The sequence below is a fragment of the Danio aesculapii genome, chromosome 5 (assembly GCF_903798145.1).
Source record: "Danio aesculapii chromosome 5, fDanAes4.1, whole genome shotgun sequence".
In the NCBI taxonomy this organism is placed as follows: domain Eukaryota; kingdom Metazoa; phylum Chordata; class Actinopteri; order Cypriniformes; family Danionidae; genus Danio; species Danio aesculapii.
The window spans coordinates 46,652,125-46,671,470 of record NC_079439.1 but is presented as its reverse complement, the minus strand read 5'-3'; the positions used below and the strand labels follow the sequence as shown (position 1 = coordinate 46,671,470).

The 19,346-nt window shown below is 36.7% G+C and overlaps 1 protein-coding gene and 1 non-coding gene across 5 annotated transcripts in view; one reads left to right on the top strand and one right to left on the bottom strand.

The window, feature by feature from the left end:
- Positions 1–19,346, top strand: part of ltbp3 (latent transforming growth factor beta binding protein 3) — a 72,188-nt gene that overhangs the window by 43,395 nt on the left and 9,447 nt on the right. For 3 of the 4 annotated variants that reach the window (XM_056458356.1, XM_056458358.1, XM_056458357.1), the window contains 18 exons: positions 1,353–1,475; positions 1,586–1,738; positions 3,621–3,734; positions 3,845–3,858; positions 3,999–4,068; positions 5,551–5,637; positions 5,735–5,860; positions 6,703–6,822; positions 6,918–7,046; positions 7,702–7,821; positions 10,824–10,946; positions 11,146–11,268; positions 13,287–13,406; positions 13,495–13,623; positions 15,851–16,012; positions 16,103–16,186; positions 16,271–16,399; positions 17,820–17,957. In XM_056458356.1, coding sequence (XP_056314331.1) covers positions 1,353–1,475; positions 1,586–1,738; positions 3,621–3,734; positions 3,845–3,858; positions 3,999–4,068; positions 5,551–5,637; positions 5,735–5,860; positions 6,703–6,822; positions 6,918–7,046; positions 7,702–7,821; positions 10,824–10,946; positions 11,146–11,268; positions 13,287–13,406; positions 13,495–13,623; positions 15,851–16,012; positions 16,103–16,186; positions 16,271–16,399; positions 17,820–17,957 — 2,064 coding nt within the window. The remainder of the gene's footprint in view (positions 1–1,352; positions 1,476–1,585; positions 1,739–3,620; positions 3,735–3,844; positions 3,859–3,998; positions 4,069–5,550; positions 5,638–5,734; positions 5,861–6,702; positions 6,823–6,917; positions 7,047–7,701; positions 7,822–10,823; positions 10,947–11,145; positions 11,269–13,286; positions 13,407–13,494; positions 13,624–15,850; positions 16,013–16,102; positions 16,187–16,270; positions 16,400–17,819; positions 17,958–19,346) is intronic. The other variant, XM_056458359.1, reaches the window with a different exon arrangement.
- trnam-cau (transfer RNA methionine (anticodon CAU)) lies at positions 18,044–18,116 on the bottom strand. Its single transcript has one exon. It is a non-coding gene; the product is annotated as a tRNA-Met (tRNA).

The following is a 19,346-nucleotide window of genomic DNA, read 5'->3' as shown; positions in this document are numbered from 1 at the left end:
TCTGGATTGCTTTTTAAAACTGTCAGTTGGGTTTAGGGAAGAGGGTGGGTGGGTCAATCAGTGCTTTTGAAAACTCTGTTTGTTAGGTTTAGGCAGTGCTTAATTTGTGAATTCTGAGGTCCCGCAACAGATAGGGGTAACGGATTCGGCATTTTACTCGAGGATGTAAAGGTGTCCGCACATGAAAGTAGAGAGCAAGGCCCGGGGAAGGGGGGTGTGGGGGGAATGCGCGGCGTTGGATGGCGCAGAGGTGTCACGTACGAAAGTGAGGAGTGCGGTTGAGGAGAGAGATCTGTAAAATGAGGTGCCAGATCAGATTTCAGAGGTGCCGAATCTGGCGTGTTCCGGCACAAATCAAGCCCTGGGTTTAGGGAAGGAGGAGGATGGGTCAGTCAGTTGACAGTGGATTTACACGAGAACAGCAGGCGCGAATGGCACTTCAAAAAGCACACAAAGCGGCCTATGGCGGATTAGCGAAAACAAAAACTGCAAAAAACCTAGCTTCTGGGTCATATTTGGCGTTCTCCAGAATGAGCCTGGGTTGTTTCCATAACAAGTCCTACAAGTCCTAACCTAGTTCTCTGGTTAGTTATTTAGTTATCACACTGACTGGACAAGAAAAGATGGATTTGGCAGGTCTTTGATGTCATTGGCAACATCAAACCACTGGAGATGTTTTGGACATGCAAATCAACACTGATAGAAAAGGCTTGTGTTGTGTTTACTTCAGATGTAATACTACATGATGAAAGCCATCATCCTTTTTCATAGGATTCATGGAACATTATAACTGGCCTCCATTACATTTAAATCAAATTTTGACCATGAGCCTCATACATCTGTAATTTAGAAACATACCTTCGTGTTTTTATGCATTTATAGATAAGTCAGAACTATACAAACTGCTTAAAGCAATGTATAATAATATAAATTCTCCTAACTGCCACTTTACAAGTGGATGAAGTTACAAGAATTGAAAAGGAACTTTGTTTCTGGCATCACCACTTTCATTGTTACAAATTCAGTTTCAGAAAAACCAAGATCATGGAAAACGCATCAGTAGCATCACCAAGTGCTACAGACTTATTTAACAGCCCTAACAATTACAGCTGGAAAATCTGTTACAAAACAGTATCTTGGATCAGAAGAAGAAACCTGAGACCTTTCTCTTACATTAAATGTTCCATTTGCTTTTTAACTGAATTGAATTTGAGATTTGACCATTGTCAGTAATCTGCATTCTGCTATCTTAAACACATTTTCCTCATGTTTTATACCTCAGTTACATTTTTATTGATCTTATTACTTATGCTAATGCTTTGTTTGTGGTTCTCTTCATTTCCCTGCCATAGACATAAACGAATGTATGATGTCAGGCGTATGCTGGAACGGAGAATGTTTAAACATGCGGGGAAGTTTCCGATGCACCTGTAAACCTGGTTATGTACTGAAAGAAAGGACACGCTGCGTCGCTGGTAACCCATAAATATGTGTTTAAACTCAACACAAATAAACAGTAATGCCAACAAGTACTAAATGACCAACAAACCAGCATCAAGATGTTTTATTCTCCTCTCCTTGACAGCAACAGTTGAGCTGGGGTACTGTTTTCGCATGGTTACGGAAGCAGGGAAATGCGAGCTCGCTCTTTCAACACGCCTTTCCCAGGAAATGTGCTGCTGCACTGTGGGAAAAGCATGGGGAAGCAACTGTGAGAGGTGTCCACAGGACGGCACAGGTGAGTGAGTGAATAATTCAGAACTGAACAGAAAATGACTTCATTCATTCATTCATCAGAGAATGAACTGCCAACTTATCCAGCATATGTTTTACACAGCGGATGCCCAGTACTGGGAAACACCCATACACACTCAGCAGACACACATATACACTACGGCCAATTTAGTTTATATAATTCACCTATAGCGCATGTCTTTGGACTGTGGTCGAACCCGGAGGAAACACATGCGAACAGAGAACATGCAAACTCCACACAAAAATGCCAACTGACCCATCCGGGACTCAAACCAGCGACCTTCTTGCTGTGAGGCGACAGTTACAACCACTGAGCCACTGCCAACCCTCAGTTAAATTTCTGTAGCTTAAATATTAGAGCATGACACTAACAATACCAAGCTCATCTGTTTAACAGATGTTTGAAATGCAACATTTTGGACAGTGGTTCAATGGTCCAAGGTCCCACTTTGTCATATTTTTTAGGTTTCTTTTGACAATTATTTGCTAGATAATGTTTTTTAACCCTTGAAAAATTGTGTGGTGGCTAATGTTAAATGTTTACTTATCTGATTTTGTGTGGTTTTCACACCGTTATGACATTAAATATTAAATATTATCTATGTTTCTATCCACCTATGTTTATGCTCATTTTGGATATGCACATAAAACAATGGTTGATGGAAACGCCAAGTTGTGCATCAATTTTGAAAATCGTCATAAAAAACTTATGCACATAACTGAGTAGGATAACCTTTTTATTTGATTCGAAAATATGTGCATATACTACGATGGAAACACGTTTACCAAACAAATTTCAGTATGCGCATTTTAAAAAGTCTTGGGATTTTGTTATAAGAGATCATGTGATGATAAAAATGTGTGTGAATGGATAAACCAGCAGGCTGATTACGTTGTAAAGCATCTGAAATGTTGTATTGGTCATTTTAAAATGCCTTAATCATTTCTGTATTAGTGTTATTATATTATTAATGACCTCCAGAATTTATTGCTTGGTGGCATTGTCTTCTGAGGTGCAAGTCATTTAATAAATAAAGAAAAGATTGACACAGCTTCTCCTACTGCAGCAAATTCCATTTTTACTTTTAATATTTGGCGCCAGTTAATCAGGTAGTGACGATTTTGTTTGCTTTGACTCGTTGGATGGAAATGCTGCTTTATTTGCACGTGTTTTATTCGATATTCCAGTTTTGCGATTAAATTTAATTAGAAACTTTGGATGGAAACATAGCTAATGTGATTTCTTGGGATTTGTTTGACCCACAGTGTAGACCATTTTGAGGGATGTAAAGAAAAACAATGATCCCAACGTATTTCTGTTTTTCATTTTTAATTTCTATAGCTTCCGAAAATCCTAAAAGAGCCACATATTGATAAATAATGTTATAATAGCTGTGTTAACATTAAGTTATAATTGAATTGCCTGTTGTTAAAGTTATGAATAGTTTGATAACAAGCAGGAAATGTTCATGGGCCAATGACATAACCACGTTGAAATGGTCTATAAAATTTGTACCCACATTTTGAATGTAACCATGTAATTTTTTCCCCAAAAGGTTACAAATACAAGCCAGAGATATAATGAAAGGTCCTTATTAGAAACCAATGTTTAGAATTGCCTTATCAGTGATATTTGCATTATCATTACTGAGCATCATCATGAGTTGTTTCCCTTGTTTTGTTTGAAGGGAGGCTATTGGTACTGCAGTACTGCCTAATGGAAAACTCTCATACATTGAATTGGAGAACATTGTTTAATTCAGAATTTTGCCCAATTTGGATGTGTTCCTATATCTATAAATAGGTCTTTGAAAAATGAATATCTCTTCTCTAATGTTTCCCTTACTTTTGCTTTGTCTCTTTAGCTTCTTTTAATAAGATATGTCCAGCAGGGAAGGGAATGTCTTTACAAACCTATCATGGTACTCTGACCTTTCAGCCCTTCCTGACCAGCATTGAACACATTAATCCTGACACTGGTACAGACTTTCAAATCTAAGATAGAGTTTTGTTAAAAAACATCTGCTAGCTTTATTTCTAGGTTGTTTATTAATTGTTTATTCATTGCATCTTCCTGTTTGTGTTTCAGAAGTCAAGCCTCCGGTAAGATCCTGGTTTTCCATCTAAACTACTGAACTACAAACTACTGGAAAGAGCAGAAATAAAAAGATAGATATAAGTCAGAGTTTTATTACATATAATTTAGGTAGGTCACTTAATGGAATTTGCCCTCATGCCAACAGGAAGTCCCAGTTCAGACGACCACACCGATGCATCTTTCACCAATCAGCACACATGGCCCTCGACGCCCAGGTATACTTTACAAAGCATAGTACTGTTTCTCAAATAGTAAAGCATGGTTATCAGTAACACTAAATTGAAATCTTAAATTTGTGCTTTTTGTGTTCCCGGAATGTGTTTGTGAAATTTCAGGTGTTTATTTATTATTTCATGCTGTAATATTTACCAATTCTTAGGTGAAAGCAAAAATGCTTTTTTAGCATGTAAATGCAAATGAGCTGCTTTTTCCCGCCTTTTTTCCAAAATAAGGCAAAACCATCTGAGTAACTGTGCTTGTGCCTCAGTTAGTGGACCCTTTTTACAAGACTGAAGCACAAGATCTCATCTTAAATCCTTGAAAGTTTTTAATATTTCGATTTTTTTTTTAACGTATGAACATTTATATGTATTTTTGTATGTATTAAATCATCTTTGCATTAAATTGCAAAAAAACTAATTACCGCTTGTGCGAGGAATTTGTAATGCAGAGTGCAATTTGATGTTGTTCTCTCTTCTGGCTGCCGTTATCTTGTCTCACACAATTTTTGTCTTTTCCTAAAAATCATGGAGTTTTTCAATTTTATTATTTCAGCAAATAGGATTGTAAGATATGTAGTTGTTGTACTCTCTCATTCACTGCACTCTAAGTTTACCCAACTATGATGACTTGCATAACTGAAAAACTTGGAAATGTGAAAAGGGTCTGACAAGCATCTCCATCAGCCTTACATTTGATTTAGAGTTTTATTGTAAAAAGCAGAGCTTAACTCAAATCCCAGCGATTATGAGGCCCAGTGTACCATGACGTAGCAATGTGGTTTTCTCCACACAACGAATGGACAGACAGGCACATATTACCAAATCTTAGTTTTGATGCAAGACTGGGTTAAAAGATTTGTTTTAACTACGCATAATCAGTTGCACCTCAAGAATGAGTTTTACAAGTTTAAAACAATCTACAAAAACAGCAACAATTTCTTTTGACTTTAAAATGTATATTTTCAGCATGGTTTTATAAATGATCTGATGGGTATATTGAGCTGAAACTTTATAGACATATTCTGAAGACACCAAAGACTTATTTTACATCTTGTAAAAGGGGTACAATAGGAGCATGTTCAAGCTTTGTCAGTTTAAACTCCTGAAATATGGTTTTCTAGGCACACAGAATACTGGTTGTCAGATGGCAACTGAATATTACAAGAAGTTCTTGTTCATGTGAAAAACATACAAGGTTATGTTAAAACACACACATTAAGAATGTTGGTTATGTCTGTGAATGTAAACAGCTGGGAAAGAAATCAGATGTGTGTCAGCAGAATCGATCCTCTCCCTACGCACAGTACACTAGTTACATACAGCAAGGCCTCAGAGAGAGTTCAGAAACTGCTTCAGATCTTTTTCATGGTCATACAGGTTTAAGTTTTGATCCATTTTTTCATTTGCTCACACTTTTTATTTATTTAAATGGGCTCTTCTTTTTTCTTTCTATTATTTCTCCTTCCATCTCATCAGTCATTGTGGCAAAGCCAACAACTCCTCCCATAATCCTGGTTCCCCCAGAGAAGGATTCACACGAAGTGTCCCAGACGCAAGTCTCACGTGAGTTCCATCAAAACGGATCAGTTACCAGTTAACAAAGCTCCTACTTAAATGAAAAAAAAATGATGGCTGTGTATTTTGGATTTTGGTTTTACAGCAATGGATGAATGCAAGCTGAACAGTAACATATGTGGTCCTGGAGCGTGTGTGAACACACAGAATGGTTTTATGTGCCACTGTTATCCTGGGTATAGACCAGATGCTCTGACAAAACGTTGTGAGGGTGAGTGCATACATTAAATTCAAATACAAACACATACTGTACAGCCTGTGAAATCACAGACAAATGCAATATAAGAGGCTGCATTTGAATACATAGCAATATTATACACTACGATTCAAAAAGGTTTAAATGTCTTTTGAAAAAAATAACAATAACATCTTATGCTATCCAAGGATTCATTTCATACAATTAAATAGTAATACTGAGAAATAAACCACTGAAAAGACTCTTGATTGTTTGGTATTTAATATTATATTTGGTATATAATATTATATAACAGTAAAACACATTATTGCACTATAGATAGAGAGATAGATAGACAGACAGACAGACAGACAGACAGACAGACAGACAGACAGACAGACAGACAGACAGACAGACAGACAGACAGACAGACAGACATTATCAGTATTTGGACTCTCAGTAGTGATTATTAAACCACACTGAACTGAACTAAACTGAACTGAACTTAAACACTACAAACTGAACTACACTGTTCCTATTTACTATGACCCTTTATGTGAAGCTGCTTTAACACAATCTACATTGTATAAGCGCTATACAAATAAAGGTGAATTGAATTGAATTGAACAGACAGACAGACAGACAGACAGACAGACAGACAGACAGACAGACAGACAGACAGACAGACAGACAGACAGACAGATAGACAGACAGATAGATAGACAGATAGATAGATAGATAGATAGATAGATAGATAGATAGATAGATAGATAGATAGATAGATAGATAGATAGATAGATAGATAGATAGATAGATAGATAGATAGATAGATAGATAGATAGATTGATTGATATACATTGCTCTTCTTCTTTCTGTAGATGAGAATGAATGTGATGCACAGCCATGTGGTAGAGGTGTTTGCTTCAACACTAAGGGTTCCTATAGATGCAACTGTCATCTTGGCTACAGACTTTCTCCAGGAAAGCGTAGTTGTTCTGGTGAGTAACCAACATTATCTGTTCAAAGGCAGCGGACTGTTACTAAATATATGGCCATATCAACGACCACCACTTGTTTTTGTGCATGTTTTCAGATATAAATGAGTGCTCGAACACTGAAATCTGTGGAGTAGGAGGGCAGTGCATTAATCTACAAGGTTCCTATGAGTGTCAATGTCTCCCAGGCTTCCGGAAAAAAATCCAGAGACCCCCACATTGTGAAGGTGAGGACACACATCAATATTGTGCATATACACAAAACACATAGGGCTCTATCATATACTCGGTGCAATGAAAGCTTTTTGTTTCAGTTAACATTTTCCAGTTCAGCACCAGCTGGTCTGAAAAACGAGTGCATTGTTCACATGTTGCAATTTGTGTATCTATTATGTTGCTATATTGTGCTTTATTTTTAAAGTTTGTTTAACTTTTTTAAAGGGTGCATGAATAATATGTGCCTGTAGGTTATCCACAATGCATTTACTCTGCTTATTACACACACGGATATACAGCAGCACGAGCTTTTCCATTTTCTCTCTGGAGAAACATTCGGCCTTTGCACTTGCAAATTCCATGACATGAGACTCTAATTGGTTTATTGCACACTATGCCCAAAACACAGCCATTAAGAGAATAGGCACCACCCTTTTAGACCATGCTCTGGGCATGCACTGATCATTATTTCCATCATTTAAGTAGCAAAAGTGGATTCAGACACATCCTAAGTGCACCCGCACCATGTGCTTTAAACCATGTGTTTAAAAAAAACCCATAATGTAATTGTAGACATTACAGTTTATCCTGTTTTTATTAGAAGTGTGTGTTTTCAATGTCTGTTAGTAACGCATTGTCTTTATTGTTGCCGTTTCTCTAACATAGACATCAATGAATGTTTGAAACCGGATATCTGTCCTAATGAACAGTGTGAAAATACAATTGGGTCCTATGAGTGTTTACCCTGCCAACCCGGATACCAGGCAGAGCGAGGAGTGTGTCATGGTATGAATTCATACACACACGTAAACACACACACCTCATATTCATGAAAACATAGAAGTATACAGTGTGTATATATAGAAGCCTCATTTTATGGACCACTAAACATAGGCCTTCTTAAACTGATCAAAGGCGACAGTAAGGAGATTTATAGTCTTACAAATGATTTCTGTCACGTTCGGTAAGGGGAAAAGGGGCGAGGACCCAAGTACAGGGTAAAGTAGAATTTATTTCTAATTAAAATAAGACAAAAGAACAACAAAAACCACCCCAAGGGGGAAAACACATAACTATAACATAAACAGAGAAACAAACTTGGTTGGGCTGGCAAGACAAGGCTAGAGCAGAAACACAGGGGGAGTATACGAACTGGCACAGGACAGCAGACATGAGGAGAATATAAGCAGAAGTAAATCAACACACAAACAGATGAACATAATTAACTAATAATGTGTTAACAAGGAGGGTGTGACTAGACGATAGACGGGAGAGCACCTGACACAAAGAGACAACACAACTCATTAACCGCGTGTTCGTATGACAAGACAACAACACTGAAGCACACAACAAAAGCACGCGACCAAAGTAAACACAGAGCCACGTGCTTTGACAGACGCAAGACACGAGCACACGATAAGTGAAAACACTTTACCGAGTGCTCACATAAATGCAACGCGCATGTTTCATCTCAGCGCCAACAAAAACCGAAACCAACTAGACAGAGACGCTGAGAATGAAACAGCGCGATGCTGACGAAACAACACCGTGCGCGCTCCCACTTGATGCGCACCTATGACGACGCGCACCCAGACACAGACAAAACAAGTGCTCGACCCAAGAAAACTCGAGCCGAGCACTACAGGACAGGACTAGACGGAGCTAGTGTCCGGACTCTGCCACCAAAACAAGAAGTTGCAAGACCAGAGTGGCAGAACCATGACAGATTTCTATTTGAAATAAAGTGTCTTCTCTTGAACTTTCTATTTAACAAAGAAGCTAAACTAAATTTAAATATAAAATTGTATTAAAGTTTTTTTAAGGCTTGATTGTGTTTATGGGGTGCAAAATATTTCGTGCTTCATTTGTAAAAAATCACCTTATTTTTTCCCATGTCTTACCTTAATTTGATACTGCTATTCAGCTAACATGAAAACGACTATTGCACTCCGCTCTCAATGGTCAGTTAACCTAATGTGTTGTGATTTGCAGATCGGCTCCACATTACCAGGAAACGTAATGCCTCTTACTAGCAAATCAGCATCCAGTGTAAACAGTTTGGTCATGTCAGGTCTCTAAAATAAGATTTGACAAGTTTAATATCCCTATATATGGGTTAAACGTGTACTGTAAGTAATACATAATATGCAATCCAATATTCAAATCTCTTTTGTGAACGGATGGAAGGCGGCCGCATAGAGAGACATTGCACGCGCTGGTGAAAATTGTGGGTTACAGGGGGTTGCTGGATAGATATAAATTTGTTTGTAGCTGAATTGTGAACAATGTCAAAGACTTTTTTTCATTTTTGTAATATTAACTGTTTCACAAGATAGCTGATAGCACTATTTGACAGTTTTCTGAGGAGTCTAACAGTATTCAGGTACAGAATTTGAATAATCACAATGTAAAAAAATGCTTTTCTTACTTTGTTTAATTTCTAGTCCAAATATCTAAAAATTCTTTAGATTTCTTAGAGAGTTTTTCCTTAAAACAAGCTAAATTATCTGCCAGTGGCGTAAGTAAAATAATCTTGTTTTCGCTGTGAAATGTAGATATTTGGTCTAGAAACAAGACAAAAATCCTAAGTAAGATTTTTTTTGTGTGTGTATTCCATACAAATACAATAATTAAATACAATTCTATAGCTCCCTATCTACTATAATTCAGACCCAGCATTGCATATCTTGCAATGTGACTATTGCTGGTACGGATTGCAATATCGATGCTGAAATGATATATTGTGCAGTCCTGTGTAAAAAAAATCTTTGGCAGCTGGGGTGCCGGAAAAAAACGTAAAATAACGTCTGTTAAATTACAGACATTTACCATGAAAATAACAGACAGGAAATGACAGAAATTTACTGGAAATTTAAATTTAAGGAAATTTCTGTAATTTAACGTCTGTTATTTTATGATAAATATCTGTAATTTAATGGCCATTATTTTACCTTTTTTTCAGCACCCCAGTTGCCGGACAAAAACGTAAAATAACAGATATTTTTTACAGTGTATGGATGTTCAATGTCAATTTTAACAAATAAAAATACTTACAGGTTATGGCTCACAATCTACAGCTTCTTCTTTAACCATTGCAACTGCTCTTTCTTTGAGAAGTTTTTGGCCACATCCAATACTGAACTGGGAGAGATCCTGGAAACTGTCCTTTGTAAAATGCATTGCTCAGAGAGCCATATAATTCTCTGGCACGTAATTAAAAACATAAAGTAACCACTTCTCTCTTTGTGCCATGTCCCTTGGAAGCCAAAATACAGAAACAAAACAAGCACCATGAAAATAGCAGCATTTGGATGGTGTTTTACCTTATGTTACAGAGCCTCTGTGACCATGCCCCATCGCTGCGCGTTTTCTGGGGAGTAATGACATCATTAACCTGGATGTATTTTCTTGTAGTGCCCAAAACTTTGTTTGCTGTAGGCTTTGCTAAGCTAACTCTTTAAAAGCCAATGTCACTCTTTGCATTGAACTTTGAGCATCTTACATTCAGAGATGTTGTTTATGTTCACACAGCTACATTAGTTTAAAATATGATATCGTAGTGGACCACCCCTTTAATTCTGTTTTCACTGCATTTAGAATCAAATAAATGCAGCCTTGCTTCAAATAAATAACTTAGTGACACTTGAAAAGTAGGGTTACTCATTCACTAAACATGTTGATGCTAATTGTACCTCTAGAAAAGTTGATGTCTGTGGACTGTTTTTGACAAAAAAATAAAATAAATGTGTAAATCTACAGTGTAATCTTTCTGCCTCTCTCTCTATCAGATATCGATGAGTGTAAGAAGCACGGTGTGTGTCTAAACGGCCGTTGCGAGAACTTGCCAGGATCTTATCGATGTCTGTGTAATGAGGGCTTTCTGCCCGAGGCTAACAGGAAAGGCTGCAGAGGTCAGTGGCACAGCGCCAACACAACTAAACACAAGGAAACTTCATCTTATCATTCTGAATCAGTCTAAATTAGATTTTATTACTTCCTGCACAAGTTCATTCTAAAGAGAATAAATAGAAGGAAGCTTCCAACCATTACATAAACAGAGATTTGAGATTGCATGTTATGTTGAGGTTATGTCTGTTTGTCTCCCCACAGACATCAATGAGTGTCAGGATAACCGATTGTGTGCTAATGGTCACTGCATTAACACTGACGGGTCGTTTCGCTGCCAGTGTTATGCTGGTTATCAGCCTACGCAAGAAGGAAGTCATTGTGAAGGTCAGGAATGACTCTTATAACACTGCAACATGCATGAACTTACTACTGCACATGATACTGCAATGTCCATATACCTTAAAAAAAACACAAACTATATTAAGTTAAAATACATTATTTTTGTCACAATTTGCACTGCTAGTATGTAGATTTTGGGCTGACAGAGTTGACAGATGTCAAAGACAGTTATGTTGTGGATGAGCATAGATTCCAATATGACCTCATTCAGGACCAGAACTAGGTATATTTATAACACAAATTTACAACAGTAAAGGACCTGTGGGATCCTAAATCTGAACCAAAGTGTAATAGGTTGAAATATATAAATATTTTGTTCTTATATTATAGTGTGAATTTGTTTTTCTGGACTAAGAATAATGAGTATCATATGTTTTACCATAATTTACAGAAGACGCGAGTACTATTTCGTGCAGTGTAACATTTTTTGTACCAAATCTTAGGACTTAAATTTTAATCTTTAATTGTTACCTTATTGTAATATCACAGTGTGGCTCCAAATTATTGTCATTTAAAATTGTTATACTTTATACCACTACCCTTCAAACAAGGGTCATTCAAAGAAAATATGCAATATGTGATTCTGCTGATGAGTATTTTGATAATGAAATTATTGAACAATATATTTCTTGCAATTTACTGTAATAGTTACCTAGATAGATTTTATTTTTTTAAACTTAAAAAAATATATATGTAATGATCATTCTAAAATAAACCAGTTATTTATATTTTGCTGATCTAATTCTGTCTAAAAAAACTAAAGGACATTTAGATTTTAAAAGACTAAGGGTCCTATCATACACCCGGCACAATAAGGCGCAAGACGTGTTTGCCCCGACATGTTGCTATTTTCAGACCAACGCAACAGCAATTTTTCTGTTTTCCACCACGTTGTTTAAATAGCAAATCCATTTGCGCCACTTTGTGGACTCATGGGTGTTACTGTTAAGAAAAGAGATGTGTTAAGGCACATTGTTGGCGCGTTGCGATTTTGAGGAACTAAAATAGACTGTGCAATAGACCTGCTGAAAGTCCAGAGCAGAACACTTACGCATTGCTTAAAACATGCAGGATGTACAGCAATACACAAATATCTTTACAAATGAAAAAGAATTAAAGGAATAAAATATTACGAAAATGATTACTTCAAACATTAATATAAAAACCACTGGCTCCATGTCTTCTTCATCTAGGGGGGCTTTTTTCAGTTTATTCACAACAACTTGCTTTTGTATAATGTTATTCAAGAGTTCACCCTTAGCTGATGATATATCAAAATCTTGTTTGGCATGCTGTCCCAGGAGAGAGCCCTGAGCTCAAGGGATCCTCGAGCCCAGGGCTCCCTCCCGTTCGCAGAGCGAGAGGGGAGCTTGAGCTCAGATGAATCTCAAAAACTCCCCGGCTTCAGTAGCTAAGGGAACAGTTGAGAAAGAAGGAAGCCAGACCAGTGCCTGATTTGTTAAATCTGTTTTGCATTGTATATCTTTGGATGGTGGAAGGAAACCGGAGAACCCGGGAAAAACCCACGCAGACACGGGGAGAATATACAAACTCCTCACAGAAACACCCACCGGCCTGGCGGGGACCAGGGCCGGCAGTGTTCTTACTGTGGGGCTAACAGTGCTAACCACTGGGCCGCCATGCCGCCCGATCTATTGTAAAGGAGGAGAATTGGGAGGAAGGGGGGTTTCTTCCAGACAATTCGGTGGGCGGGGAAAGCCGCACTCCTATGCCACGTTGTGGTGGGCCTCAAATCACTGGGATTTGGGTCCTATTTTCTTGTCAAGGAAATTTAAAAAAAGAGACTTATTGTCTTTATATCACTCTAATATGACTGTGGACACACTATACCTACAAACAGTTCTGTCCAAACAGCTTGCAAAAGATGATTTTCATCATAGATGCCATTTAAAAGACATGAAGGTCTTTTAATAAAGAATAAGCATTCTGTATAAACTAAATGTTGTTGTGGTTGTTGTTTTTTTATTTATTTATTTATTTAGATATAAACGAGTGTAAACGAGCCTCCAATTGTCAGCGAGGGCGCTGTATCAACACGATGGGCTCATACCGCTGCGAGTGCCAGAAAGGATACACGCTCGAGAATGGGCGCCACTGCAAGGGTTTGGGATTTCACACTTTTTACATCAGCCAATTCCTCCTTTCAGTCTTGGCCCTCTCACTCACCCTTGTTCACTATTGCCTTCTCAGACATAAATGAGTGTGAAGGGGAGAGGAGTCTCTGTCAGCCGCACGGTGTATGTGAAAACAGACAAGGTGGATACGTGTGCGTGTGCAACGATGGTTTCAGATTGTCTGAAGACAAACACAGCTGTGAGAGTAAGAGCTGGCTTAGTTCATTTATGTTTTTCAGAGTGTGTTAGCACAGCGCCTGCATATCAGTAGTCTGCATAAATGCATGTGAAATTTCACTCCTAAAGAGTTGCAGTGTGAGCATGGAAAATAAAAGGCAATACAATCAATGAAGCTAATATCACTTCAATATATTAACAAAGCATAAGCTCCTGGACTGACAGATTTACGTCATTTTTATAAAGATGTCAATTGTAAGCATGTAGAGCTCACACAGAACAAACTATGATCTATAGAATGCAACTGATTTCCTCAAATTATCCTTTTTTATATAGGGGTGTTAAAGGAGTCCTATTATGCTCTTTTATAAAGTCTTCATTCTGTTTGGGGGTTGTATTAGAATATGCTCTCATACTTTGGAAAACATATGATTTTTCACATAATTTACATTATTACAATATCTTTGTCCCTGGTCTGGCACAAATGACTGGATTAGTTCTGGGCTTGTTTCAGTGCCCCTTGCCAAAGCAACAAGTTACATCTGTTCTAGGGAGGCTGGCGCTGAGCAAGAGAGAGACAAACACATTTCATGCACACTGTCAAAGTTCAAAACTTATCAGTGTTTCCAATTATATGATGCTTGTTTTGGGTTGCAGACATTTGAATATATTTGTTTGCTAGCAAAACAAACCATTTATGGCTTGTAAAATGTAACACCTAATCAATGATAATTAATTTGAATTCATTAATGATAATTCATTTTCAAATATAATTCATTCATTTTTGTTGATGTGTGATATTCCCAACAGATACACACTGTTTGGGCAACTAGAATGTTTACCTTCTTCTTCTCCCAGTTAAACAGCCACTTAGTGTTTTGTATTGTTTGAGAAGTTGATGAATTTACATGATCCAGCAGGTCTAATCTCTCCACTGCTGTGCAGACTAACATGGCAGCGCCAAATAATCAGTCTTAGATCAACTAATTTGATAATTTTTCAGATGTTTAAACAACAAAACATGTGTTCTTACACATACTTGAGAATTGGAATATCAAATATTTGAGCTGAGTATATTGGTCAAGAGGACATATCAAAGTAGCAAAGTTGTTATTTTGCCCCTCCCCACCCCAACCATTCAAATTTCCATAGATGGGATTTGAGCCACTTTGGGCCCAAAAAACTAAGCTTTTAGTCTAAATGAGCTGTTCGTTGTAATTCTTGAAAATATATATTTTTAAACAGAATAAATCCCTTTCAAGTGGACTCATCCCTTTCAAGGATGATTTAAACTTAGGTAAATAAGGGCTCTGATGAATATAACTTGATATTACAGTTTTATAATACATGAATTCTGTACATCCAAGAATGCAGATTTTATAATAGCTGATTACCTCGGCTAAAAATGATCAATTATTGTCATGTTTTTGACCTTTACTAAATTATCATATTTTATTCATAACCCACAAAAGATGATTAGTTTTTATTTACATTAAAGAAACAACAAAAACAACATACAAATAAAAATCCATCAGCCCTTCAATTTTTTTTTACATTGAATTACAACCCCTGGGGTGCACACAGCAATAGCGTCAGCTGCAGCAGATTGATTTTACAGAGCCAGGTTAAACTTTGACAACCTTTATAGCACTCTAATACAATAAAAATAAGATATTTGGGATTACTATTAAATAAAAAATTATATGGTTATTAGACTGTTGCAGTTTTGTGTTGTCAATATGCTAATGTTTATATATGCCTATAGTTGTGTGTGCAAGGTTTGTATCTTTAAAACCACCTTAGAGAAAAACGGTGGCCGTGAGTCACTGAAATTGTTATTTTGGGGGTCTGGGGCTGAAAATGTTGGGAACCCCTGGTTTAGAAAGTATAAATATGCTTAACTTATTCAGTAGTAGGACATTACCATGCTGTCCATATCTTGTGTTTACATCTGCATACAGGTAATTGATGAAATCATGAAGTGAAAACATTCTAAATAGCACAATTCTGACCAAAATTTAATCATATCTGATTGGCCCTTGGATTCACACGCTCAACAAGCACATCTCTGATTGGCTACAATTCTGAACACTGCAATAAACAGTGTAAAATCAAACATTTATATATGCATAAGCATTCAAACTATTAATTCGGTAAGGAAATGGCTGAAAAAAAGGCTGGGAACTTTACTTTTTAAAATGTAAGTATCAACTTACATGTTCAACAACACTAGTCTGTTTGTTTTCCCCAAACAGAGATTGAGAGTGATAAGAAGGAGTGCTACTTAAATCTGGACGACACCGTGTTCTGTGATAGCGTACTGGCAACCAATGTCACCAAGCAGGAGTGCTGTTGCTCTATCGGCGTGGGATGGGGAGATCACTGTGAAATCTACCCCTGTCCCGTCTACCGTTCAGGTTAGATTTCAGACGAATGTTTGGATTTATTAAATGACGAAAGGTGGATTGGATCACCAGTTTGTGATTTATGCTATGTGTTATTTCCAGCGGAGTATCACTCTCTTTGCCCGATTGGCAGAGGGTTTTACCATGACCAAGAAAAGATAGATTATGGATTTGTGGCACACAGAGGTATAGGTGCATGTTTAAAGTATGTGTATTAATATGCACAAATACATACATGTGATATATCACTGTTTCTCATTCTCTTTGTAGATATCGATGAGTGTGTATTGTTCTCAAATGAGATCTGTAAGGAGGGACGCTGTATGAACACTCAGCCTGGCTTTGAATGCTACTGCCAACAGGGATTTTACTATGACAGCAATCTACTGGAATGTATCGGTAAAAAAATCAGACAAGCACAAATACACACAGTAGCAACTTTGTCTGAGACATGTGTCTGCAATATTTGGAAATAAATTAATACATTTATTGACATTATTTACATTATTCACATAAAGGAGTGCTGTCCTTTTTAACTTTTTATTCATCAAAAAATATTTTTGATATCAACCTAAAATATATATATCAAGGTATCCGCAGGGTCTTAAAAAGTCTTAAATTTCAAAAACACAATTGCATGCCCTAAATTCACTGAAATATTGTCTTTATAAATAATTTTCCTTTGTTTATTTAAAGCTATCAAATCGATCCAACACACATCCAATCACCAACAACACATCTCAATAAAACCTTTAGCAAAACTACTCATAACTAACATAATAACTGTAGTCTGTGTGCAAACATTTAGTTTCTTTACGTTATGTTGAACAAAAGTGTATGTGAACAACTAAGGTCTGCTTGTTTGACGCATTATTTAAAATATGTGGCTAAGAAATGACTAATTAGATTTAAAAAAACATTAGACATTAAAAACTCCTTAGCGTGTAGCCCTATACAAGTCTGAAATTTCATTATTCGTGGTCTTAAATTCGACACTGGTGAATCTTGCAGAAACCCTGTGTATGCTAATCTTTTAAGCAGAACAACTGTTTTCAACATTGGTAAAAATAAGAAATATTTCTTGGGCACAAAATCAGGATAGAATAACAACTTCTGAAGGATGGCAACACTAAAGAGATTTGCTATTAAATTAAAACATGACATCATAATTACATTTAAAAAGGCTTGTGATGCACATTTTCAGACAAAAATGATTATTCTCTTACCTTATACTTATGAACAAGCAGTGTATAAACACAATGTTGTACTATGTATGCAATGATTTTTTGTTAATTATTAAATAATCATTGTAAATCCTTTGTCTGCTCATTTTTTTGTTTTGTTTTGCATCGTAATAGTTTACAGTTTGACAGATTAAAATATTTGTTGTAATATTAGCTTTTCTAAAACACAAAGAATTAAATTAGTTAGGAGGTCTCAAACTTAATTCCTGGAGGGCCGCAGCTCTGCATAGTTTAGCTCCAACAATGTCCAACTCACACCTGCTTAATAGTCTCTAGTAGTCTTGAACACCTTGATGAGGGTTGGAGCAAAACTGTGCAGAGCTGCGGCCCTCCAGTAATCGAGTTTAAGACCTATGGTATTGAAATTGAAATTTTATGTGCTGTTCTACTGCCATCTAGTGGCAGAATGAAGGATTTTTTTAGTTTCTACCACTAGGGAGCAGTAAAAGGACACAGCTACTGCATGTCTATTTGACACTTAAATGCATCAATACATCTTAAATCTTTTATATTTGTCCACTTTAAACACATTAAAAAGTCCATTAACAAGATTCTCTCTCTCTCTCTCTTTGTAGATGTGGATGAATGTCATGATGAGTCACTGTGCATCAATGGTCACTGTGTGAACACTCGAGGCTCATTCTACTGCGTCTGTGACCCACCCTGGGTTCCTGATGCTTATAACAAGAAGTGTGTCTTTCCCACAATTATAGGTATGTTTTTGTAATCAAGTGTCAGACGCAACTAAAAACTACTTCCTGTGTATATATACATATATAGATTTATGAGGGAAAAAATCTGCCCCGTGTGAGGCTCGAACTCACGACCTTCAGATTATGAGACTGACGCGCTGCCTACTGCGCCAACGAGGCTGTGACATCAGAGGTGCACAGGACAGTTCACATAGTTCTGGGAATCCTGTCAGAAAAAAAGCACTGAACCAACTTAGCCAAACAAATTATATATTTGAAAGCACCAAAACAAACACACGCGCTTTCCAACAGCACCTCACCCCTTTTTGAAATATCTGCCATCATTACTAGCACTTTCATGCTGGAATTATGAAGAGAATATTATAGAGATTTTTTTTCTTCTTTGCTTTGTACTTTTATATGATGGTAAAATTGACAAAATTCTGTTTAATTTAAAATGATTTCATTGTCACATCACCCTGCAACAAAGGCATAAAATACGACTTGTCACAGCTGGCAATATGGAATTTTGTGTTTTTTTTTCTTTTAATGACTCGTTTTGCTATTTAAATCAGCTCAGTTATTAATAACAACGACATTACATTCTAATAACAATAAAACATATGGTAGGAGCATTAATAGTTACATAATTGCGGAAACCTATTAGTAATATGGGAAAATTATGGAAAACATTCACTGATTTTAACAACTTTTAATTTTATCCTTATCCTACATTGTTGAATCATGAAATTTCAGTTATAGTACATCAGCACCTAAAATGTAACACGTTTAAGTTAACTGATTTCTTTCAGTGTGCAATCAATTACTCACCCTCAATTGGTTATATACATTTTTACATTGATGAATGAAAAACAAATACCTTAATTGACCATCGCATAAAAAAGGTTTTCACAAATAGGCCTAGGGCATTTAGCACATGGCTCTCACTGTCAGCCTTTTTGTATTAATTATATCAAGCAACAAACATTTATGAAAGATAGTAATTACTATTACTATATTGCTGTCAAATTACCAAGATAAATAAACCTTAAATGAAATTAAATGTGGACACCATGCCTGAAAAGACCTAGACACACAATTTAGTGCTGATAGGCCGCGAGTTTTTTGGAACTTGGTCTGACACCATGGTCAAAAGTATTTTTCAAATATTGCTTAGGCCACCGGTAATACTACTACTACTACTACTACTACTACTACTACTACTACCACTATTACTACTACTACTACTACTACCACTATTACTACTACTATTACTACTACCACTATTACTACTACTACTACTATTACTACTACTATTACCACTATTACTCCTACTACTACTACTACTACTACTACTTCCACTATTGCTACTACCACTATTGCTACTACTACTACTACTACTACTACTAC